This window comes from Pipistrellus kuhlii, unplaced genomic scaffold, assembly GCF_014108245.1.
Source record: "Pipistrellus kuhlii isolate mPipKuh1 unplaced genomic scaffold, mPipKuh1.p scaffold_m20_p_5, whole genome shotgun sequence".
Taxonomy (NCBI): domain Eukaryota; kingdom Metazoa; phylum Chordata; class Mammalia; order Chiroptera; family Vespertilionidae; genus Pipistrellus; species Pipistrellus kuhlii.
Window position 1 is genome coordinate 5,676,293 of NW_023425551.1, and position 25,686 is coordinate 5,701,978.

At 44.2% G+C, this 25,686-nt stretch overlaps 1 protein-coding gene and 2 pseudogenes across 1 annotated transcript in view; 2 read left to right on the top strand and 1 right to left on the bottom strand.

Moving 5' to 3' along the window:
- The window catches only part of PPP1R14C (protein phosphatase 1 regulatory inhibitor subunit 14C), a 62,810-nt gene that overhangs the window by 14,493 nt on the left and 22,631 nt on the right, over positions 1–25,686 (bottom strand). Inside the window, exons 2-3 of the mRNA XM_036414203.2 lie at positions 4,556–4,639; positions 3,027–3,059 (exon numbers count right to left, since the gene is read on the bottom strand). Coding sequence (XP_036270096.1) covers positions 3,027–3,059; positions 4,556–4,639 — 117 coding nt within the window. The remainder of the gene's footprint in view (positions 1–3,026; positions 3,060–4,555; positions 4,640–25,686) is intronic.
- On the top strand, positions 6,933–20,429 carry LOC118706171 (annotated as a pseudogene).
- On the top strand, positions 15,842–15,987 carry LOC118706252 (annotated as a pseudogene).

Genomic DNA, 25,686 nt, shown 5'->3' on the forward strand with positions numbered 1-25,686 from the left:
TTTTTTTTTTTTTAGGAAACCCCATGAGAAGCCACATGGAAAGGTTCCCCTGAATATAGACACTCACACCTGTCCAAGTGGAGAGAATGCCCCCTTCCTCAGTTTCTCTAGCAAGTACAGATTCCCATTAAATCATATTCTAGTAAGCAATTTGGTTCCTAACTTAGAGAACCATGGGATAAGCTGACACCCTGGAATTTCTGTCCTGTTATTCCTTCTTTAATATTCTTTCAGCATTTAAATTTTCCCCACAGTGCACTGTGGCCTTATAAGAGATTGTTTTTAAAATGAACATACAGATTCACTGCTTTATCTGAGTCCCTAGATTAGCTATAGACACATAGATGTTGGAAAAACATTTGTTGAGCAGATGAATAAAGAAAATATGGCAAAATGCCAAGCCGCATCTCCTCCGGTCACCCACGTAACCTCTCTGTGTTGTAAATATTCAGTTTATAGTTTCTCTCCCCTGCAATCGGCTCAGTGAACAGGGACTGAGCATATTCCATAAACTCAAGAATATTTCAAACAACAGGTTAAAATGCTACATAGGTAAGAATGATGTGAACAGTATGAGTTGACAATGGCCACCACCAAGGCGAGTCAGAAAAGTGAGACCAAGGCAAAAGCTGGGGATTCTGCCTTCCTGCTGCCTACACAGAAAGGGTTGAACATAAAATGGATCAAGACAGTCTCTTCAACAAATGGTGTTGGGAAAATTGGACAGATACATAAAAAGAAGAAAGAAACTAGACCACCAACTTACACCATACACAAAAATTAACTCAAAATGGATACAGGACTTAAACCTAACATGGGAAACCATAAAAATACTAGAGGAATCCACAGGCAGAGAAATCTCAGACATATGCCAAAGCAATTTCTTCACTGATACCGTTCCTAAGGCAATGGAAGCTAAAGAGAAAATAAATAAATGGACTACATCAAAATAAAAAGCTTTTGCACAGCAAAAGAAACCATCAACAAAACAACAAGAAAGCTCACCGTATTGGAGAACATATTTAATCAATCAGAAAGGATATATGCACCCCTATGTTCATAGCAGGACAATTCACCATAGCTAAGTGTCCATCAGCAGATGAGTGGATTAAAATTCTCCCCATAGTGCACTGGGGGGGGCCTGCTCCCCAAAGCAGGCCTGCTCCCCGAAGGCACTGGTCTACTTCTATTTACAACCACAGCCAGACACTCCTTTCCTGCACCTCATGTGGCCGTGACATTTCCATGACTCGGCAGGTTACTGAGGCCCAGAGATGCTTCTACCACTTACTCTTAGACTTAGTCATCTGCAAAAGCCCCTGACCATATCCACTTACAAGTTTTGATTGCCCAAGCGATGGGAAATACCACAACCTTCGTTTTATGGAAATGAAACAGAAGACATACTTGATGCAAAAAAAAAAAAAAAAAAAAAAAAAAAAAAAAAAAAAAAAAAAAGACAAATCTGTTGTTTACCCAACAACTGCACAGCCACCTTCAGCTAAAAGACGAGATATTTAAAAACCCGTTGATTGGACTGGCAACCACCTTAACAGGTGCTAAGACAGGTGCCCTCAAGCCCATATTAAATGTATTTTCTGTCCACACCCCAATACAATGGGGGTGCTCCTATGTGATCTTAAGATATGAAAATCATGCAAAGTTAGAGTGAGAAATAGAAAAAGCAAGCTCCTCCTAGTACCCCCACCCCTGATTGCTACAATGTCCACTACGCTGTTAACTACGGATTCTCCAAATCCAAGTAATAACCAAACAAAAATACTCCTTTTCTTCTTGCATTAATAAAGACAACCGTTTTCTACATTTCAATCAGCTCTATTTTAATGCCTCTTCAGAAAAAAAAAAAAGAAATGGATGTTCAAATCTCGGGCGGTGACAAATTGATTTAATAACACACTGCTATTTTTTTTTCTTTAGAAACCTAATCTTATATCTGACTTTTGAAATTATGACTATGTATTATATTGATTAAAAAATATTTTTAGCCCAGTTTGGCTCAGTGGATAGAGCATTGGCCTGTGGACTCAAGGGTCCCAGGTTAGATTCCAGTCAAGAGCATGTACCTTGGTTGCGGGCACAGCCCCAGGGGGGTGTACAGGAGGCAACTGATCTGTATTTCTCTCATCGATATTTCTAACTCTCCCTCTCCCTTCCTCTCTAAAAAAAATCAATAAAATATATATATATTTTTTTAAATATTTTTAATAACTAAAGTTAAAAATCTCTGTGACTGCAAGATAAAATCAATATAAAGAACTGGAAATTATAAGAATAATCATAAAACACCCCAACCAAATGATCATAAAACACCCCAGTCATTTAAATCTTACACATTCTTATAAAAGCATGCTTTCCCCTCACTTTGTAATTACGTCACTTCAAAAAGCAGAAATCCTACCATCAAATGGACTCAAAGCATCTGATAAATCTTCCTATTTCTCTGATTTAGCACAGAGATACAGTGAAAGTACTTCTTTTACCAATATTTTCTTAAGTGATCAAACCCCCAATTCCTACATTGTTCTTTTGGTCTTTTGTGTATACATTAAATGATTTGGTCTAACCAAACTAATACCCATAAGTACAGTAGTACTTATTCATTTGGTAAGTATCCAAACAAGTCATAAAATTGCTCCTTCCAAGAAAGGCAGCTGTTCAATTTTTAACGACAGGATTAGCTGTAAGCTTTTTAAGAATACACACCTAGACACCAATAGAATGTATTCTCCAGTTACAGCCTAAAACCCCTACTAAAATGATTCCAAACCTCTCACAATTACACTTGAAGTTTGGCTTTTATATAAAAGCAAGCAACACATGAAAATCAATTCATTTTAAGTCTTCTTTAACTAGGCATATTCAGGCTTACAAGTAATTATGGGGAATAATTGCTACTTAGTATATACTTAATCAAACCCACTTATTGTGGTTGGCTTTAAAAATAGGCAACTTGATTTAATAAAAACCAATTTAAACATAGCATTTAGGAAACATGATTTGTTTACCTCTGTTGGTTTGTAGCAGTCTACGAGAGCTTCCTAGAATGAAATACACAGAAGGTAAGTTTTATTATTTTAAAAATCAGTATTTTAAAGGTGAAATTAAAAATCATTTCTTCTTTATAGTATTATTCTAAACATGGAGAATCAACATTTCATATCGACTATCTAGAATCACACTTTATTTCAATGCCCACTGACCACCTAGAGATATAAAGAGCTGTGCGGGGCCGGTGTGGTTCAGTTGAGCTTTGACCCAGGAACCAAGAGGTCATGCGTTTGATTCTTGGTCAGAGCACAAGCCAGGATTGCAGGCTTGATCCCCAGTAGGGGGTGTGCAGGAGGCAGCCAATCGATAATGTTTCTCTCTCATCGATGGTTCTATATCTCCCTTCCTCTCTCTAAAAATCAATATAAACATATATTTTTTTTTAAATATTAAAGAGTTGTATCCTTTATATGCAGGAATGCCTTACATTTTCCAGAACACATGCACACACAGGCATACAACACATGTTTCGTCTGGGCTGCCAACTTGGATAACAATAAACAGGGTAAAGTTAAATTGAGACAGCCTATGAAAGGCGGTGACAGTCTCACTGGATAATCGCACTGGAGAATCAGGGGCCTGGCTGTGATTCGGCCACAAACCAGCTTGTCAGGGCTCTGCAGGCTTCAGTGCCCTCACCAGGGAGCCAAAGTTCAAGTTCTCAGTGTTAAGAGAACCTGATGCCATCCCATGCTGTATAAATCTGATGCCTGCTTCACTTTTTTTTTTAACTTGCATCTCCTGCTTAAATTTACCAAAAAGAAATAATCATTAAACGGAGGCTGTTCACCACTCAAGGGATGTTAGTAATGATTAACATATTATTATATTAAAATGTGCCCTTTAGTTGCCTTTAGCGGTCCTTTGCCACTGGTAATAACTAACTGCCATTAACAGTAATTATCTGTGTACATTAAAAACATTGGCAGGTCAAAAGTTGACTGGTTTTAGAAACTCCCAAATACAGGTATTTAAGTGATGGATTTGACCTCCTCTGGGAAGGGAAATAAATATTGTATTACTGTGGACCAAGGAAACATGAGACATCTCAGCATGTACCAGGATGCTATCCGGTGAGCATAGTCTAATAAAAGAAACTTCATTAAACGGAATTATGTTGTACATAATCGTATGCAGAAATGAATGTCATGAATGGCATAATCCACAACTGCAAGACCGGAGTCCTGGGTTTAGGCACCCAGGTCTAGCTCAGCCCCTTTCATACAGTTGTGGAGCATCTCTTCCTTCTCTGGCGAATGGGTCTCAGGAGGCAGAGCCAGCTCTCCCTCCTAAGAAGAGGAGGCTGGCAAAACTCACATCATAGGTGCTTCAAGAACTGACTGTTGTCCAGAACTGCTTTACCGTCAGAGAATCAGAGATGAGCTTCGTGAGGGTGATTATCTAGCATCCCACCGCTCTCCCCTCTGCAAGCTCAGGGACCCAAGCAGCGACGACCAGAAGGTTCTGGAGTTTGAAAGCTGCTTACCCGTAACTTTAAAGCTCTCTCTTCTTCACTGTCTGCATCGAGAAGATCATCGATGTCAATCTCTACATCTGGCATTTCTTCTTCCTGGAGGACAAATGAGAAAGGCATTCCATTTAGTGAGAAACTACACCGTGCTAAACCAACTTAGTTGAGTTAAATAAATGACTAGTTCACCAGTTGAAATAAAGGGGGAAGAAGAGTCTAAGAGGAAAAGGAGGGAAAGGAGGGGAAGGACAGGGAAATGGGAGAGAGAAAAAATGGGGGAAGGGAAAAAAAGAAAAAGTAGGGAGAAAAAAAGAGGGAGGGAGGGAGGAGGGGGAACAAAGGAAGGTTAAGGGTCACAAAGCAGTGAAAGGTAAATTTTCAAAAATGACTTTCTGCTCTCGAGCCAAAAACTGCAATGATAAGTACACAATAAGGATTGGTAAATTATAGAAAGAGAAGTGAGAGTTGTGGTTTCCTAGCCAACCACTATCCTTCTCTCGGTGACTACCGACCGGATCTTTGATTCTTTCCAGGGGGTTGAATAACTTTTATGATTCTGGGTCTGAGGCAAACCTGATTTTATTACAGGTTTCTGAGGCGGGGCACTTGGATGAGCCTCGCCTGAGCCCAGCCCCAGTTATGACTCAAGAGAGGACGGGGGAGTCTGGGAGTAGAAGCTCTTCCAACGGACAGGATGCATCCCTCCGCTCTCCCTCCCATCTGACGGAGGGCCGGGGAAGCTCTGCGCCTGAACCTTGGAACCCAGCGTCCTCATGGAACCGGAAGGAGTGGGGCTGACCCCACAAGGGTGGGGTCAGAGAAACAGGGAAAAGGGGCTCTGGAGTCAAACCCCCTCTAAAACCTTCACAAGTAAATCCTGGCTATCATTTCAGCCAGAAGGACCGGAGTTTAACATTCCCAAAACTCAAGACATCCAATCCGGAGAGGAGGGCAAGGAAGTCCGCTGGGATGTGTGAAAGGCCTCACTGATTTGGAACCCGTACTTCCAATCCAAATAGCTCTCTGCTGCCTCTCATTTCCTCTGTTACCTGCTCGTCCCCCATCCCTCTGAGAATGCTGATGTCAAAGCACATCTGAGAAACGCTGTCATTTTGCATTGCACCTTCCCATTAGGAGAACACCTGCACTCCAAGCCCCCACCCACAAGGATGGGCGAGAAGAGACTAAGAAACCTGTGGGGGACACCTGTCATCCCCTCAATGACAACACCACTGGCAGTCCCTGGACTCGGAGTGCTGCTGGGAAGGCACAGTGAGCACAGATCAGCCTCGGGGCCTCCCTGCCCCAGCCTATCTCAGTCTATTTCTCCTCCCCTCCCCAAACCTGTCATTTGGGTGTAGCACTTATATTTGGTTGGAGCAGCAGGTTATATTTATGTGACGGTTCATGAAATCAAGCAGAGAAAGACCGTGTAGGACTTGCTCCAGGAGTCACAGGTACAGGGGCCTCTGTGTCTGCTCTTCTTAAAGAAAATAAGAAGTAAATAAAGCTTGCCCAGAGCAGCCCAGAAGGGTTTTCCTGCAGCTGTTTTTCAGCTTTGATGACTCGCCTAATTTGGTCAAAAGGGCTTTTACTTGTGTCCCAAGATCAAGGTCGCACAGGTAGGAGGCCCGGGCAATTGGGTGTCCTCCACCCAGCTTTGCCTCAGGCCCCACATGACCCATTTTCCCCAGTCCTCAAGATCCAGGCCGTGTTTTGTGTGTTTTTCCTTCTCTGTTGAGTAAGGTATTACATATGTGTCCTTATCCTTCCATTGCCCCCCCCACCCCCCACTCATGCCCTCACCCCCCTGGTGTCTGTGTCCATTGGTTAGGCTTATATGCACACATATAAGTCCTTTGATTGATCTCTCCCCCTTACCCCCACCCTCCCCTACCTTCCCTCTGGGGTTTGATGGTCTGATCCATGCTTCTCTGTAGTGTTTAAATTTAAATTCACTGAAATGAAATCGACAGAGAATTCAATTCTCAGTCACATGAGCCACATTTCAGTGCTCAATTACCACCAGTGGTGAGTGACTACTGCCCTGGACGGTCCCCATAGAGGCTCTCATTCCTCTGGACAGCACTGCGCTGGAGCCCACCCACCCTGGACTAGAGGTGGGAAGCAAAGCTCCCTCCCTGTTCAGAGATCCTCCCTCCCTGTTCAGTAAAGAAAATGCATCACAAGGCCACCGCCATTACCCTAGGCAGGTGGCTGGGAAACCCTGGGTGTGGCTATCCCAGTGGGAAAGCTGATGCAAACTAGTCCCTGAGTCGTTACAATAACAATGAGGCATCGGCATTGGCATTGGCTACCAACCTATGCAGCTACCCACCCTCATCCACGAGACGGTAGGAGGAGCCTGAACCCAGGGGTGTTCCCACCGTCCATGATGCCAAACCAAGGCCCCGATGAGAAGGACATGAAAGCACAGGCCACAGAGGTGGGTGAGGCCTGGGAAGCAAAAGCTGATCTAGTATCAGGTATAGAACCCTGTGTCTATTGGCATTTGATATTTTTAATGAGGAGTGTGGAAACAGTCTACATTCTACTGAAGTTTTCTGTGCCTCTGCCTTCTGTATAAAGCGGTATCACTGAGTGTAACCGTAGTGATAAATCAGGTAATCTCTAAACGAGTGACATGCCATCCTCATGGCCACTTGGGCGTACCAGAGTTCGTTTGGGTGTGGGGATTTCCCCACATTAAAAACCGATCAAACGATCTCTTCAGAGTCGCTGTGGTAAATCATCAGTCACAGGCCCTCCTGTGGGGACCCACAGAACACAGCACCTGATTATTTGGTGCATCGTTCCTACCAGGAAGCCACTGTGTACGAGGCACCATGTGTCTGACGCTGTGAGGGTCTGCCTTAGAGGGGCATGCCATCTAAACTCAGGACAAAACAATGTACAATGGCACCAAAAGAGAGAGACCGCCCCAGTGCCCTGGCAATGAAGGAGAGGGACACTTCCACTGGGCCCGGCCGGGCTGGGAGGTGTCCCAGAGGGGACAGCATGTCAGCCGGCTTGTGGGGCAGCAGGATTTGGACAGGTTTAGAGGGGGAGGGGGAGCATCCACGAGAGGCAAAATGGTACAGAGGAGGCAAGAATACAGGTGTGTTCTAACTACAGAGTGCAGAGAGGCCCCTGTTCTTGAATCAGATAGCAGATATTAAAAGAGGCCACCCAGGAAACAGAGCTGAGAGCTGAGGCAGATAGGGCTTTTTAAGGAGCCTTGGGGAGTGTGGCAAACTGTTGAAAATGAATCCCAAGAAAAGACAGCAGAACGAACACGCCATTCCTGCCTCTCGCAACCTTTTTGAGATGTGCTCAATATTGTTTGTCTCTCGCAATATTAAAAAATAATGTGAGAGACAAACAAAATCCTTCAGCCTGACTGTTTGCCCTCATCCTGTAAGACCAGAGCCACTGAGGGCTCCAGAGCAAGGGAGGGAAACGCGGGGAGGGCAGCCGGCCAGCTGCAGGGCCGGGCGAAGGGAGGAAGGAGCAGGCTGCCGAGAGGCACTTCGCTCCTCAGGGCTTGGAGGCGAGAACAAACATCCCCAAACACTAGTAAAACTCAGTACTTGAAGGAAGTCGAGAACAAACATTTCAGACATGGTAAAACTCAGTGCTTGAAGGCGAGAACAAACATTCCAAACACAGGTAAACCGCAGGGCTTGAACTGCAGTGAGTTGTGGTGAGAAGATTTCAAACAAACACTGGGGGGGAGAGGGAGCAGTGGGGTGAAATGGAGCCAAGCTGAGGAGGTGCTTTCCCAAGTCTGAAGCCCATTTCCCTTCCCCACCCTCCATGAAGGGCGCTCCTTTTCCTCCCCCCATCTCTGCTCTTCTTAAAACCAACATACAGCGACTTATTGAACAAATGAATATTTCTGGAGAGATCATCGTCCTCTCCAGACAAGGATTTTAAAAAAGGACTCATAGTTGGGTAGAAATGCAATAGGGTTATGTGTCCCACCATACATAATGGTCTCAGAGGGTCATGAGGCCACTCTTTTCTGAAATAAAAGGACCTGGGGAAGGGGAGGGTCTGGGTCAACAGGGCACAGAACAGGAACCCAGGGAACAAATCCTCCCAGGCCCCGCTGGCCTGCCTCTCAGCACAGGTGAGACCCTGGGGGTGAGTGGCTCAGTGCACGGAATTCAGAGAGAGCCCGGCCCAGGTTTAACTTCCATCTCATCCCCTCACTACCAGTGTGAGCTGGGCAAGAGAGCTCATCCTCCAACCCTTGCCCCATGCATGTAAAACAGGGGGCAACTATCTAACTCCATGGTCGGCAAACTGCGGCTCTGAAGTCACATGCGGCTCTTTGGCCCCTTGAGTGTGGCTCTTCCACAAAATACTACGGCCTGGGCAAGTCCATTTTGAAGAAGTGGCATTCGAAGAAGTTTAAGTTTAAAAAATTTGGCTCTCAGAAGAAATTTCAATCGTTGTACTGTTGATACTTGGCTCTGTTGACTAAGGAGTTTGCCGACCACTGGCCTAGGCAAACAGCAGGAACTAGAAAGTCAGGGCGCCTCCCCGAGGGACGTGACAGTGCCTCTTACACTGGGCTCCCCTCCTAGCTTTCTCTTCCCCCTCAAAAACACTCCCCATCAGGAACCTCTCCAAGGCCTAAGGAAGGCACGCACGGCTGATAATCCTTGTAGCCCTCTGCGGGCCTTGGAGGACTGAGATTTGAGCCATTGCCCAAGGTCACATGTCTGGAAACCACATGGGTGAAGCAAGTAGCAGACGTTCAAGCCTTCGTCAGGGGTGGGGTGAGGCTAGGCTTGTGTGAAGGGCAGGGAGGGCAGGAAAGAGCATCCCTGCCTTCCTTCCTCAGCCCCGGCAACCCTCATGTCTTCCACAAATGTCACCCTGATTGTGACAAGTTTCACCTTTAAAATAACAGCTTGGTAGCTTAGATCCAGACAAGCAGCGTATAACCCAACTCCAATAACTCCCAAGGCCACGGTTGAGCTATTCTGACTCAGCCATCAAGGTAAGCTTCCAGTGGAAAGCAGCGTGCTGGTATCTCACCGACATCTGTGACTTCTGTTCCTGGAACAGACGTCGTCTTAGATGACAAGTGACAACAGATGGAAGGGAATGGGGATGCCAGGCCTTATCTTTAATTTCAACAAATGATCCAACTGCACTACGCATATATTTTTCAAAGGAAAAAAAAAACACAAAAAACTGAGGGCCAATAACAAGGGGGGGAAATTCCTTACACAAGTGATTTTCCAACCTTTTCCATCTCATGGCACATATACACTACTAAAATTCTGTGGCACAACAAACAATATTTCTATTTTTTGCCAATCTGACCAAAAATTGGGTATAAATTGGATTCATTCACACTGGATGGCTATTGTTGTGTTGGCTGTTGCCTTTTTTTTTCTTCTTCTTTTTTTCTTCGACAATCTAAGGGAAAAGAGGTCAGTGCTCTGCCTTAATAGGTATTTTGAATGTTTTAAAAACACTTGTGGCACACACAAATCACTGCCTTACACTGTTCTATGTTTTTATTCTCAGAAAGAGGTGCTGTATGGTCAAATCTTTCCCCAAAGTTCTATTGAATTTTCTCCTGAGCAGAAAACATGTTAGATTGAAAATGGCATGCTCAAAACAACCTTGCAATTAAAACGAAGAGAGGCCTGGGAACAGAAATTAAGTTCAATAACCTGATGCCTTGCTCCTCCCACTTTGATTGCAATGTATAAATATAGAAATGTAACCCTCCTCCCACTTTGCATAAATGGAGAGCATACAGTGCCTCACCCCGGTGGATACTCCATAATTACCTGTGGAGTGACTGACAGAATGATTTGTTTTGAGTTCCAATGGCTCTCTGACCTGGCTAGTGAACTCCTTGTTAGAAAGGCAGGACTGAAGATTTATGATTGCCCAAGTGTCCGTGACCCGTCCCCCTTCGCCCCCCAATGACCATAAATCCTTGGCAGCCTCTAGCTGTTCCAAGGGGCCCTGAGGGCAGAACAACTGCATATTGTGAGCACTCCCTTCTGAAGGCCCTGGGGGTGCTCTTGCTTAGAAAGAGCGAGTCTCCTAGGACCACAGCTTCAGTCCCTATGACACAGGCCCGGGGAACCCCATTGCCCCCCTCACTGAGATGGGTCCTTCAGCCCAGACGAAGAGCAGGCTGACGGGCCTCAGGCCTTCTCCCCTCCATAGCCAGTGTGCATCTGGAGGTGGGGTGAAGGCCAGGCAGGCCGACCACTGCCCACGATGTGACAGTGATCACACCTGGAGTTCCTGTCCTCTGACCTCCCACAGATCTGTGGCCATTCGCACATTAAATTTCATAGTCACGAACACATTAAAGCCCATTGAGACTTCTGCTGTCTCCACCAGCACACGAAAAGCTCCCTGAGGTCAGGGACAGTGTTTCATTTCCTTTTGTTACCCCCTACATAGTGTGAAAGAAAAGAGCCACATGCTAACCTGACAAGCTCAGGGAAGGCCTGCGTGGCAGTCTTGCAAACCCAGAGACCTAAGATAACCACAAAAGATGGTTTGAAAATTAAATATCTAACAGGTTATAGTAGGTAGTCATGTCCCAGATATTTCACCTGACAAAGATCAACTCTGATCTTTTACTGAACCCATCTGCCTTCCAGCATCTGAGATAACATATCTGTAACTTCCTTTTTACCTGGACTCCTCAGGGCACAACAAATGGCCTCCTCATTGTTATTGTTATCAAGTTAATTGTCAACTGTTAATTACGTTGGAGTATCCTGTATCCATCTCTGTGAAAGAAGCTCATGTCCATCATTTAACCTTTTGTCCTATCCCAGAGGTTTCCCCGCTTTGCACTGTCCCACCTCCCTAATCTATCACCAATGGATTTCATGTAACTCACCTACGTCCCTTTCCTTTGATTGCAATGTATAAATATAGAAATGTAACCCGCCGTTCTCCGGAGCATTAACTCAATCCATTGAGGTTCTGCTTCCCGGCTTATGTCGACAGTTAGGCTCAAATAAGCTCACAAAAAATTCTTTACAGGTTTCAATGGTTTTTTTTGTTAGTAATAGCATGATATCCAACCCACATACATACATGTAAATTTTTTTCTATTGAGCAAGTAAATGGAAGCTCTCTCCCAGATACAATGTTTAAGCCTAAAACTATCACGCAACCTATTTCCTAGAATATTTGAATTAAGAATGAGAGGAACCCACATAATTGCATAGGTGCTTCGTTTTCCCTTGAAATCGACTGAGGACTGGAGATGAGATGGTCACACAGGTTATATAAGAACAGCTATAAACAGCACCTGCCCTAGGTGTGGAAGCAAAGGCAGTCCAAAGGGACCATGGAGCTAAATTCTTTTTCTAACTCGTGCCTTCATTGATTGGTTCATCTCAGACAGAGAGCCTCTTGATCAATTGTTATATTTATAAATTGGCTCAATCTCACCTTTAAATTCCATGTCAATACTAGTAGTCAACGTGTATAAGTACTTGAGCAGACTTCCCGTTTATTTGTTGAGCTGCTTAAAAAAACACACACAAAAAAAAAACAGCAAACATCTACTGCCAAGCAATTTAAATAAATGCATAGGGTCTTAAATTATGGAACAAATTGTAAGAGCAACTTGTATACTTTCCAGCCACCCACGCCAGGCATTTCATCAGGTTCACAGACGACAGGACCATTTGTGCGGAAGGTGACATGAGTCTAGAGGAGCCCGACTCTTTCTGTGCAAAAGGGAGAGTCATTGCAGAGTGAGGAGAAGCTGGCATACTTTAATAAAATGTAAAATATCTTAAACGGAAAGATATTTCATCATTTTTAAGTACCATTCATTCAAAAAACCATCCTAAGATAATAAACCACTGCTTGGTAGACGGTTGAAGAATTCTTTCTTTACAATTAATGGTAAAAGAATGATTGGTACTTGACATACAAATGGCGGTGGAACATTATTTGGTTCTTTTCGCTAAGTTATATACACCATTTAAAATCCTGCATCATTTTGTACACATTTTTTTTTTCATTTTGTACACATTTTTAAACCAGAAAATAAACAGGGGTGTGCAATACAAAGATAAATCTTGGCTCAAGCTGTGTCCAAACCCTCAGAAGGGTTATGAAGTGGCTGAGTAACCATTTGGAGGTGGGAGTAGGGGTAAGGAAAAGGTAACCAAAATAAAAGAGGGATTTGAAAAAGGAAAGGAGATAAGAAAGGCATTCAGTGAACATCTCCTGAGGAATTGGAGGAGAGCCAGGGTGAGGAGGTTTGGGGCACCAGGGCAGGAGTCACGTCACAGAAATGGCAGTTGAAGGGATGGGGCCTGAGCTGTTATCACAAATGGCTGCCTTGGAAGAACAGATTCAAGTGACCCAGAGAGGCTGATGGAGCTAAATTCCACTCATCCCTTCCTCCTCCAGGTCACAGACAACTTCTTCATATATGTCAAGTGTGTATTACTGGGCGTGTTCTCTGGAGATGCTGACTAAGGAGGCCTGGAGTGGATTCTAAAAGCTCCCAGATGTCTCTGATAAGCAACTAGTTCTCAAAACACAGGACTTGGTAACCTCTAAGCTTGCTTCTCTGCGTGAATCAAAGTCTGGACCACATCTGCTAGTGGCAGCCTATATAAATAATTTTTACTTTGTAGTAAATGAGAGATCAAGAAAAGAGACTGCAGAAAAAGGGGACTGACCCCTCGGACTATTCTAGAGTCTTTCTCCATCCCACTAAAAGGCCAACCGAATGCACTGTGCCCATGCCATCCTATGGCAAGCACACTCAAGCATGATGTGAACAATGTGGGCCATGTCTTAGAGACAGGTAAATAACTAGGTCCAAGTCAAGTCCTCAAAATGGGTGAGAAAGGTCAAAAAGGATCAGCCTACTCCTGCAGCCCATCAAATCTCCCGCCTTGAATTTCTACATTGTGAGGACCCTAGGTAAGCATTCAGCACCCCTCCAGTGAGACGCTGCACTTCACAAACAGAAAACTCAGAAGCTAATGAAAATTGCTAAACCAAGTGACTCATTCCTTACATTGAGTGCTCCTGCCTCACGGGCATCCCCACCTGGAGTGCTCTCCCATCCCCACCCACACCTCACATTCCAGCTGTAGACCACTCCCATGCCTGAGACCATTCCTTCCAGAACAGCTGCCAGTGTCAGGTCTCGCTCTGTCTTTTAGTCTCATATCACCCGGGCACTTCATGGTAATAAAAAGGAGGGGCCGTGTGCACGGCTTGTGTCATACTGTGGGGAACACTCCAAGAATATTACACATGTCGATTTATTTTTGTGGCACTCCCAACCCTAAGCACTCTTCTTTGTGCATAGTTATAATAAATAAACACTTTGTGGCCAAAACCGGTTTGGCTCAGTGGTAGAGAGTCGGTCTGCGGACTGAAGGGTCCCGGGTTCGATTCCGGTCAAGGGCATGTACCTGGGTTGCGGGTACATCCCCAGTAGGGGGTGTGCAGGAGGCAGCTGGTCGATGTTTCTCTCTCATCGACATTTCTAGCTCTCTATCTCACTCCCTTCCTCTCTTTAAAAAAATCAATAAAATATATTTAGAAAAAAATAAATAAATCTTGGCCCTCTTGGAACTTAGATAAGCAGAATAGTGTTAGCTGAAGATAAGAGCTGAAAAAAACAATTAAAGCAGGAAAGGGAAATAGAAAGTGTTGAGCGTGTTGCAATCCCAAACAAACAAACAAAAAAGGTGATCCTGAAAGATTCATTGTAGGTAAAGCTCTGAAGGAGGCGAGGGGTGAGCCAAGCAGATATCTTAGGGAAAGAATGTCCCAGGCAGAGAGAACAGCAAGTCACAAAGCCCTGAGGAGGAAACACTGCATCCGGGACGGTTTGGCTCAGTAGATAGAGCTTCGGCCTGTGGACTGAAAGGTCCCAGGTTCGATTCCGGTCACAGGGCATGTACCTTGGTTGCGGGCACATCCCCAGTAGGGGGGTGTGCAAGAGGCAGCTGGTCGAAGATTCTCTCTCATCGATGTTTCTAACTCTCTATCCCTCTCTCTTCCTCTCTGTAAAAAATCAATAAAATATATTAAAAAAGAAAAGAAAAAAAAAAAAAGAAATGAGGAAGCCAGTAGGTAATAGGAAGTAGAGGGAGCAGAGTGAAGAGGAAAGAAGTGGAAGATCAGAGAGTAATGAAGTGGGGGCCATGTAGATAAGTGTAAAGACACCTGCTACGTGCTATTCACTGAGTGGCCAGATTATTATGATCTCTGAATGTATAGAGGCCTGGTGCATGAATTTGTGCATGAGTAGGGTCCGGCCAGCCTGGCCAGGGGGAGGGGACCTGGGAGATTGGCTGGTCGAACTCCAGGTTGAGAGGACAATTTGCATATTAGTCTTTTATTATATAGGATACACGCTGAGTGGCCAGATTATTATTCATTCAGAGATCTTCATAATCTGGCCACTCAGTGTATCATATAAACCTAATATGCAAATTGTCCCCTCAACCAGGAGTTCAGCCAGGGGATGGGGCTGGCCAGACCCCATCTGTGCATGAATTGTGCACTGAGCTTCTAATATATATATATGTAAGTATATAATTTGATTTATATGACTAGTATCACTCTAGCTTCTATGCTGAGAATAAAGTAGTAGGGAATGAAGGAGGAAGAAGGGAGAGCAAGTGGAACTTGCTAAAATAATCCAGGTTCCTTATTAGTGGACCTCAAGCATCACCTTATACATTATTGACGCTCCATTAAATATTTTCTCTTAAAGGAATATTTCTGAAACCTGACATCAGCTTGACCTAATAGTACTTCAGAACAGATTTTAAGCCAAGCAGACTTGGGCTCTGATACCTGCTCTATTTGTGTGACATAACCTCTCTGCACCTCAATTTCCTCATCCAAAAAAAAAGGGAATAAATAAAAATAGAACTCACTTCACTGGGCCTCAAGGATTAGATAGTATGTCTTTGCCTAACACGCTGCCTGCCTTATAGTAAGTGTTTCACCAATGAGAGCTACTGTGAATCTGAGGAAATCAACAGTGGACCTGGGCCAGGGTAAAGATTAGTCTTGATTCAAATTGTTATCAGATCAGGGTGATGCCTTTGTTTACAGAGCTCAGAATGTCAGTTTTATTATGCATTGTTTAGGGAGTGTGGGCCTCTGTCCAGAAGACTGATTAGCAATTAACCTGATCTACACCCTCTAAGAATCAGTAAATCAGTCCCAGAGTGGGGACTTTGATTAATATAAAAAGTCAGTGAGTTGGAGCCCACGTGTTTGTTTGCTTTAAAATATCTGTGTAACCCCATAGCCATGGGCAATGAGACACCTGATTGGTGGTGGTGCTCTTCAATCAATCAGGGGCAAAGCAGATGTACAGTCCTTAATTCATCCTAGCTTGATGCCTATGTCAATGGCCAGAGCTGTTTCATGCCTGGGGCACATAAAAAATAAAAATAAAATAAAATAAAATAAAATAGTAAAATAAAATATCTATGTAAACCACAAACTATCACAACGTACATTCCTAGGTGCGGGGGTCTGAAGCTGCGGGGATCTCCCTTTTCCGCGTCCCGCACGAAAAGAGAGATGAACGAAACGGTTCTAAGTGGAGGTGGCCAGGGATTGAGAAATAATAGAAATAAAGAGAGAAGACACAGAGATAGATTTTAAGCTGGGAGCTTGGGAGGGCCGCAGACCTCCTCTGCTGGAGAGACAGATGACCTCCTGAGCCACGCAACACATCTATTTATACTCCAATCCACAAGGGGGTTTCACAGGAAAACAAGGAGCCTTCCTCCCGGACAAACACAAGCCAAGGAACTAAGAACACATCTCTGTCAACTGACATGACTCTGCCAATATCCGGGGCCCAGTCAACAACAATCTAAAGAATGCCCAAGTGTCTTCCCATTTGGCCCTCTACATCTCACCCTTTCTTTTTTAAAATTTAAACATTAAGAATAAAACTCTAAATTAAAACAATTGCAAACAATGCCAATGCAAAACTAAACTACATACATGTTATCATTTTCAAAACTTGAATATCAAGAGCAAAACTCTGGCTATTCGTATGTAAACTTGCTATCTACTATCTATTGTCTTTTATTTTATTACTTTTTATTTATTTTTATTTTTAAGTAAAAGATTTTAAGATAAAGAATTATTGGCAGTTGCTAAGAAATTCTTTTAATCTTTTTTACTTGGTTACAAGTAGTTTACATGTGGAGGGGGAGGAGGTGCAGATGGTATTCTTAAAGATTCACACCCTTCCACTCCAGGCTGTAAGGTCCTGGCTGCACCCCAGTTAAACATTCTTAAACTCTCCTGTGCTGAATCAAGACCATCACCAATTAAAATAGGAATTTTCTCTGCACTTTCTGCTGAGTATTAGTCACGCAACTGCTTTCTAACCTTTTCCCAAGTTTCATCAACAAACCTTAAGAAAGAAATCAAGAATCTGACTATGCTTAACACATCTTTGAGCTATGAGCATAGTTTAAAGCATTTAGAAGGATTACCCATGTTTTACACCCAGCTAATTCAATTTCACAACAATACCCTCCCTCTACCTTACAGTTCCTTAAATCTGTGGCTCGTGCAATTCTTGGGAGCGATCCCTTGCCTCTTACCTCTTGTTGCCTCTTTCGGCCCACATCGGGCACCAGAATGTGGGGGCCTGAAGCTGCGGGGATCTCCCTTTTCCGTGTCCAGCACGGAAAGAGAGATGAACGAATCGGTTCTAAGTGGAGGTGGCCAGGGATTGAGAAATATTAGAAATAAAGACAGAAGACACAGAGATAGATTTCAAGCTGGGAGGTGGGTGGGCCGCTGACCTCCTCTGTTGGGGAGACAGACTGCTAATCTCCTAAGCAACGCAGCACATCTATTTATACTCCAATCCAACAAGGAGGTTTCCACAGGAAAACAAGAAGCCTGGGAAGGCCCAGTTTCCACCCATTCCTTCCTCCAGCACAAACACAAGCCAGGAACTAAGAACACATCTCCGCACTCCCAGGGCGGGAGTGCAACTGACATGACTCTGCCGCTATCCGGGCCCAGTCAGCAACAATCTAAAGAATGTCCAGGTGTCTTCCCATTTGGCCCTCTACACCTGGGCCTGGTCAAGAAATGCAAATTTTAGTAAGACAGACCTCTTTTATACAAACAATAATAGCTAATATTTATCAGGATCATAGAACCAGACACTGGGTGAATAACTTTTAAAATCAAGAATTTAATTACTTCTCATCTCAACCCAGTACTAGGTGCTATCATTACAAGTGAGAAAAATAAGACTTTGGGAGCTTATGTGATTGATCCTGGGTCAGGCACTTTGGCCTAAAGTCAGATGAGGAATCAAGGCCAGACTAAGAGCTTGGAAGACCTTACTGAACAGTGACTGCCTTGGCTTTGGCCTTCCTGTAGCTTCCTAGAAGTGTTCTGTTTTAGGGGTAGAGATAGCGCTGGGGGATTCATAAGAATTAAGAGGAGGGGCTGGATTCAGTGTAGAACTAGCCCAGGTTAAGATTCCAAACCCTAGTTGTTGGTGTTAAGGTGTCCACAGCTTTCAAACTCTATCCAGAGGCACACTTGATAATAAAACATTCCATATTGGTCTGGAGAAAGGTTTTAAGGGTTCCAAATGGGAGCAGCCCTAGAATGCAAGATCAGGAAATGTTTCCACTGAAAGAAAAGCTAAAACAATCAACATCAACATGAGGAGCTTAGCCATCACCAGAAACCCCTCCAGTGGAAAAGATGCTTCGATGATAAATGACTAATGAGACTCGGGTATTTCCCCAGTCCTCCATAACAAGGCTAGAATGTTGAATTCAATCAGGGACACCGGGAGGGCTTCCTTATCCAATGGAGAGACTTGAGTCTTCTTCAAATCCAATAACTGTGACCATGAAAAATGGGACGAGGGTGTCAATTAAGTCACCAAAGAACATTGCAATCTGCTCTATTGCATTAAGGCCTCTGTCTGAGCTGACACCGTGTCAACAGAAAGAAATATGTTAGGACATGGGAGATGGGGAGTAGACTCAAACATTTTAAATGCAACACTCTTCATCTGACACTTTGGAGGAAAAAGATCACACAGACCCTCCAGGGTTAGATCCACAAAACTAACGCCAAGAAGGGAATTAATGAGTGAACAAAGGGTAAATTAAAATACCTCTGAAGAAGGTGGTGCTCTTTGTTCTGTTCACCAATCAAGCTTCTGATTTCCTGTCTCATTTCCCAATGGCACCCACCCACCAGGACAATGTGTCCTGAGCAAATGACTACTGTCACCTTCCTGCCAGATGTCACACTCAATCACTGGCAAATTCTGTTGATCCTACCTCCAAAGAGCACCCATATCTGCCAACCCTTCCCCATTCCCACCTTCAACACTTTGGTCTGATCTCCCTAACTATCATCTGATCTCCCACACTGCCCACTTGGCCATTCTCCACAGAGTAGCCACACTGTCTTTTCAAAACTCTAACCTGCCTTCAACCACTTAGGAACAAAATTAATAGTTTTTAATGTGTTGTGTAAAGATTTGGCCATCTAATTAAGCTATTACCAAAAGAAGAAAGATTCAAATGGCTTCTAACTAACCATAAAGTTAAACCAGCAAAACCAGCAAAACCCGAAATAGATGAGTGTATTCTGAATTAGAAGCCCTCAATGCTTTAATACATACAAAGTTAAATTTTGACAACAAGTTGTAGTCATTGCCTAATGAAATAAAAAAGTCCTGGTGATAAATCTCTCTCTCTCCACAGTGACTGAATATATGTTAGACTAGAGTATAATATTCTACTTTGATTTTTTTCACATTGTTGAATTTTCTGTGTGAATGAAAAATACTAGACAGGATCAGACTTAAGTGTGGTTATTCAGTTTAAAATATAATTTTAGGTTTAAAATGGAAATATTGTATAGAGAAATTAGTTGTGGAGATATAAGTTAAACCCCAAAAAGCAAGTAGACAATAATGAATAAATCAAATATAACTTAACCAAAAAAAATCAAGAAATTTGTTTTGAGGAAGGTATTTTGGAGCTCACCAAGTAGACACCATGAGCAAAGCTCATTCTTCCAAGAGGAAAAAAATTTGTGGACAAGAAGCTATCATTGAAGTGAAATGATGGTAGACATGTCCAAGGAATACTGGGGAGCTCTGATCCCTTTATGAATCTTGGGACAGATGAATGTGTGAAGATGGCAGGTAGTGGGCAACAGAACAATATTGCAATGGAGGTAATACAAGGTAATAGTACTATCATGTTGGAAGTCTTCGGACCAGCTCACACAATGGCTCTGATCTCCAGAGCACCTGCTTTACTATGACATGAACTAGTGAACTTTGTTGTTAAACAATCTTTTGTATTAGTCATAAAAATAATTCAAATCTGATCAACTCTCTTCCCTGCTTCAATGGCTTCTAACTAAACATAAAGTTATGACTCCCGACTTGGCCCCCAAGCTTCTCATGCTCTCCATACCCCTCCTTTTCCCTTGGTCTAGCTGACTTCTCAACCCCCAGTCCTCACTTAAGAGAGGCCCTCCCCTAACTGATCTCAGGTGGCTTAACCTTCCCTTGTTCTAACACAACACTTCTCTTTCCTTCTCCTTCTTTCAAGCAGCCATCATTTTGTCTATTAACCACTTTACCACATAACTTTACCACATAACCACTTTACCACATGAAATCCCAGCTCCCAGCTCAGTGCTGAGCTCAGAGGGGTTACTCCCCAGAGGCTGGCTTAGCTTCCTGTATGGATTACCAAAGCTGGTTTACTGGACATGCCGCCAATTCATACGATGACAAGTCACATAGGCCTCTGAACCAAAGGCCATGGAGAGGCTCAGCAAAAGCCCAATAAAATAAGTGAGTTTGGCCTGGGTGGGCACTGAGCTATGAACCAGGTTTTCATGGTTCAATTCCCAGTCAGGGAACATGCCCAGGTTGCAGGCTCGATTCCCAGTGTGGGGCATGCAGGAGGCAACTGATCAATGATTCTCTCTCATTGATGTTTCTATCTCTCTCTCCCTCTCCCTTCCTCTCTAAAATCAATAAAAATATATATTTTTAAAAAATAAGTAAGTTCACTGAGGGGTCTTTCACTTGAGGTCTGGCTCTAGATTATGTAGCACATTTGCTCTTTAGACAGTGGACTTCTTTCCTTCAAAGTGGAGAGGAACATTGTTCCTGGGGCTTTGAAAAACCATCAGAAAAGAAAACCCCATTTGCTAAACTTCCAGGGAATGATCTCCTTTGTCCCTGACTAAATAAACTGATTATTTCAAATGAGGGTAGAGACGTGGCAAAGAGCAATCCTTTTGGGGAGTGATGGTAACACTCATCAGCACAATATTCTGGTGGTCCTTCCTGGAACATGGGTAGGTCTGAGCTCCCTCTGAAGACAGACATGGACGCGTGACTTGCTTTGGAATAACCTGGAGGTAGAAGTGATGATACCCTTCCTGCTGGAAGTTTTCGGAGACCATGGGTGCCTCCCATGGCCCGTGACCTGCTTTCATAATCATGTGTCCTGATGAAGCCTCATTGGCCTGGGTCCCTGGGTGACCATTGAAGAACAGAACACCCGTGTCAGCCAACACTGTGTGCATAGCATGGGTGAGAAATACAACTTTGTTGTTTTAAGCCACTGAAATTTTGGGACTTTCTTGACTATAGTCTAACCTAATCTGTCTTGATTGATACACTAAACTGATTATTGTCACTGACTATTTATTGGAATGATGAATGATCACCAGGTTCCTATTATGGACAACGAAGCTGAATTTAGTCAAATTTAGTTTTGGTTTCTTTAATATCATTTACACCTATGCTAATTAGTTATATAGTCTGTGTCAAACTCGGCATTTCCAGAAAAACGAGTTCTTATCCTACCCCCCGTCTTGAACTTCTCACTTCATCAAGCAATTGCTATGGAAAGAGACAAAAGGGATAAACATACTGAAAAGTGTTTACTGCACAACACAGTTTTATTTCAAGTCTCAAGTTAGAGAAGCAATGAAAAAGAAATGTGTCACAGCCCACATAAAAAAAGACATCATCACATTAATGAAAGATCTTAAAGATACACACCAAGTGTGCTGTTTTTCACAAAGGTGACTCACAGCTCCACCCAAACCTCGGTGGCCTGGCTCTCCAGCATGCTGCCATTAGGGCAAAGGAGAAAGCATCTCACTAGATTAGAAAAAAGAAAACTAGGCTCGTATGTGACATTTCTCCTAATTAAGGAATGAGCAGAACAAAATAGAATAAAAAACAAAAAACATTATATGCAAAAAAACATTTTTTTTTTTAATTTGAGAATATAAAACAGGAAATAGCACAACAGTGGAGACAATGCTATTACAGTTGAAAATTGCAACGGCCAAGGACAATGCTATTAACAGTTGAAAATTCAAGGTGAGATTTTAAAAAATGTTCTACTATTCTGTTAGATCTTCTCCTCTTAGGCCTCCGTGAATCCTCCAGTGGGAAGGCAGAGAAAGGCCCACTGTCCTCCCTGAAACACACCCGAATACTCCCTCCTACAGAGGAACAGTCCGAAGTGTTTATACAATATTTCATGAAAGCACCTTCCCAAATCCCACGATGTATAGCTTTCACAACAACCCCTTTATGTGGGTGGAATCATGATCCCCATCTTACAGATGAGGAAGCTGAGGTTCAGAGAGGGAGGTTCAGTTATTTGCCTCGAAGGGGAAGCCAAGGCTTGTACCAGCCTCTACTCTGTCTCAAGCATAGTAACAGCTAACAGTGACTGAGTGCTTACTCTCTACCAGACTGTGTGCTAAATGCTATGTATTAGACGGATCACCTCAGTTACACCTCACATCCCCCCTGTGACCCCAATTGTTTGGGTAAAATCTGGCAGAAACCAAAGAACAAAAAGGCTCAGAAATTTCCCCAATCAATCAGTATAGGGTCAGAATGACTCAGACTCTTTGTCTTACTCATTCTATGCATGACGTTATTTACTCACATCACAACTATACTAAATAATAATAATAAGGTTGTTTCATCTCACAAATAGGACAGCCTCATCATGGATATTATCAACTATTTTTATTAGTCCATGAACCAATGGGGATTCCAAGTCTAATAAAGGGCAAATCGGTAGTTAGTTTCTATATAAAAGACAGGCCTGTGTGTCCAGACCCCAAGTCTAGGCACTGACTGGGACTCTCCTCACCTGGGCTGCCCACTCCCCTCACCCTTTCCTCGCTGGGTCCCCTGGCACGTCTCCCCACGCTGGCTCTAATCTCGGGACAGGCAGAGCCACAGGCCTGCCTTCCACCCGGAGGAAGTGATTTGAGAGAAGGTGAGGAAGTTGAGCAGAACTTTGAGTAGGCCTTCTCTCCTCACAGGAACAGAAAGCTTCTAGAAAGTGGCAAGTGCAGCTGGCTGGCATCCGCGGAGAGCTGGCTTTGCCTGCCCATGCCCATTTTGGGCCAGTCATCCAGGAGGCACCCAGGTCTCATTTTCTCTCCTTCTCTGAGGCTGAGGAAGTCAGCCACCTGTGAAACTGGAAATCGGCCTATCAGAGAGCACACCTAGCTGCCTCCATATCTCCTTAAGCGGGGTCAAGGTATGTGAGACAAAGCGAAACTAGCTTTCTCTTCATCTTAATTAGTCACTTCCACTCAAAGGAACACATCATCAAGAGCAAAAAAAAAAAAAAAAAAAAATCCTCTGTAGTATTTCCGATACGCTATTTTGTAAAACAATGGTAATTTTGAAAGCCAGGCATATTTTATCTTTAATGATTCAAAAAAAAGAAAGAGGAAGCAGCAGTCAAGATAACACATCTGTTACCATGTTTAGGTAATCTCTTGGTTGAGATATGTCCAGTAAGTCTATAAATCAATTGTGTTCACTTTACTTAGATTGAAGAACACAACTTCAAGCACTGGTCCTGCGTGTTAGAACAACAGATATTATCGTGTAATCCCCTTCCCCTCCGATTGCAGCTGGAGTCTCCTATGATTCTCGTGCTGGTCTTGCCCCTCTGTCAACCTACAGATGGCTTCCAGTGTCCTTGGGACCCCATTCCTCTGCCCACACTTGAGGGTTTCCTCCGCCTCCCACCTGGGCTGGGTTATCAGACAGACCAGCTGGACCCTTAGCCAAATCTCCCATCCCAGCTCCCACGTGACCCAGAGACAGGTCAGCGTAAACCTTTCCAGTGTGGTTCCAGCCCCTGATCACAGGACACAGGTGGACTGGGAGGGCACAGAGCCTCCACAAAAGCCCCAGGTGTCTGCAGGTGGGGGTGCAGGGCTCCCTGGGGGGCAGGAGGGACACACACAAAGCCCTCTGGGAGATTATGGTTACAGTTCATAGCCTACTCATGAGTGAGGTAAAACATAAAGCTGATGAGTAGCTAGACAATATTTATACCATTACCCAGGCTAACAGTAGAACAAAGGGGAAAGACACAGGCAACAGAGGGAAGCCCATCGCCCATGCCCAGGGATGAAGTCTGTTTCCTTCTACTGACTGGGAGTCACTGGGCAGAACTGGCCCCGGGGGTTCTGACACAGGTCCACTTGGCCCAGTTAAAGTAACTCACCCCCACCTGCCCTCTGCCTCGCTGCACCACGGAGAAAAGGACAGCAAAGCAGTCTGGAAAGAAGGAAAGAAGTGGCAGCTACAGGGGGAACCACTGCATCTTCACAAAAGCCAAGTCACAGCCCCTTGGCCACTGCACACCGAACCCTGTCTTTACCCTCTTTGCTGTCAACAGACAGGGTCCAGTCCTCAGTCTCATGGGCAAGACTTTTCACTTCTTATCAACCAAGATAGTTCCCTTCCCGATATAAACCCTGGCCTGAAAGCACCTTTAAGCGAGACCCATATATGGGCCCAAACTCTGGCTTCACCTTCCCTCTCTCTCTGCAGGTCCCGTCACAGAGACAACAGGCAGAGGGCTCTGCAACCAGGCGGTTGTCTTGTTTTCTGTTTCAAAGCACCATCTAGGTGTTCCTGAGAGTGCCATGCCCTCTCCGATGGGCAGTGCAGGGAAAGGCCTGCACCCTCCTGCTGAGCATTAAGACAGGCTAAATCCTGTCCAGAGGGCACTGCAGCAGTCAGAAACTCTACAGCAAACCCACCCAGCAAGGCATCTGTCAGGATTGGGTGAAGTTTGCAGGCTGGAAAACACGGATATTAGGATGTCTGGCAAACGGGACATGGAATCAAGAACACAGGAAGCCAGAGGAGGAGAATGACGGGCTAGCTGGCACACAGGGTAAGGCCAGATCACTTGCCCAGTGGACTTGCCTTAACTAACTGGCTATTCCTAGCAGTCTTGCTTCTCACTTTCCTGAGTGGCCTCGTCAATCAGTGTAAACCCACTGTCTCTCCCACAGGTTCCCCCACACGGTGAACCAGATTCTCCTGATTCAGCCACTCCAAGTTCACTGCCAACCCAGACACCAGTAGCAATGGCAGGGACCTGCCCTTACATGGGCCTCACTCCCATTAACAGAGCAAAGGAAAGATCTCACTACTGTGGCCTGAAAGGGATTTGTTAGAATGTGGACTACATGGCCGAAACCGGTTTGGCTCAGTGGTAGAGCGTCGGTCTGCGGGGACTTAAGCACTTGAGGTCTATGGTCAGACTGTGTCAGCCCAAATCCCCCTTCAACCACATACTAGCTGTGTGGGACCATCTATGGCCAGTTATTTAACCCTCTTTGTGCCTCTGTTTCCGAATTGCTCCTCGTAGGTACTGTCCTAAAGACTGAATAAGATGATGGACGTAGGAGCTGGATTTTAGACTGAGGACTGGCTTGCTCTGAAGGCTATCTTCTTCCCACTATACCAGGGGCCTAGACCAGGTATGGGCTGCTGCTTTCACAAGCACACACAGAACTGCAGCTCATAAAAGCACCAATGCCTGCAGTTAGAGAGATCTTCTATAATAGAAAGGTGTCATTGCACTGGCCTGTGGGAATTGCTTATTTCCTACCTAAAATACCTGAATCATCCTACATAAAAAAAGCTTAATATGCTAAGTGTCTGATTGTCCAACAAATCATGCTAATGATATGCTAAGGCCACTCAACGCCTCACTATGACATTCACTGACCACCAGGGGTAGGTA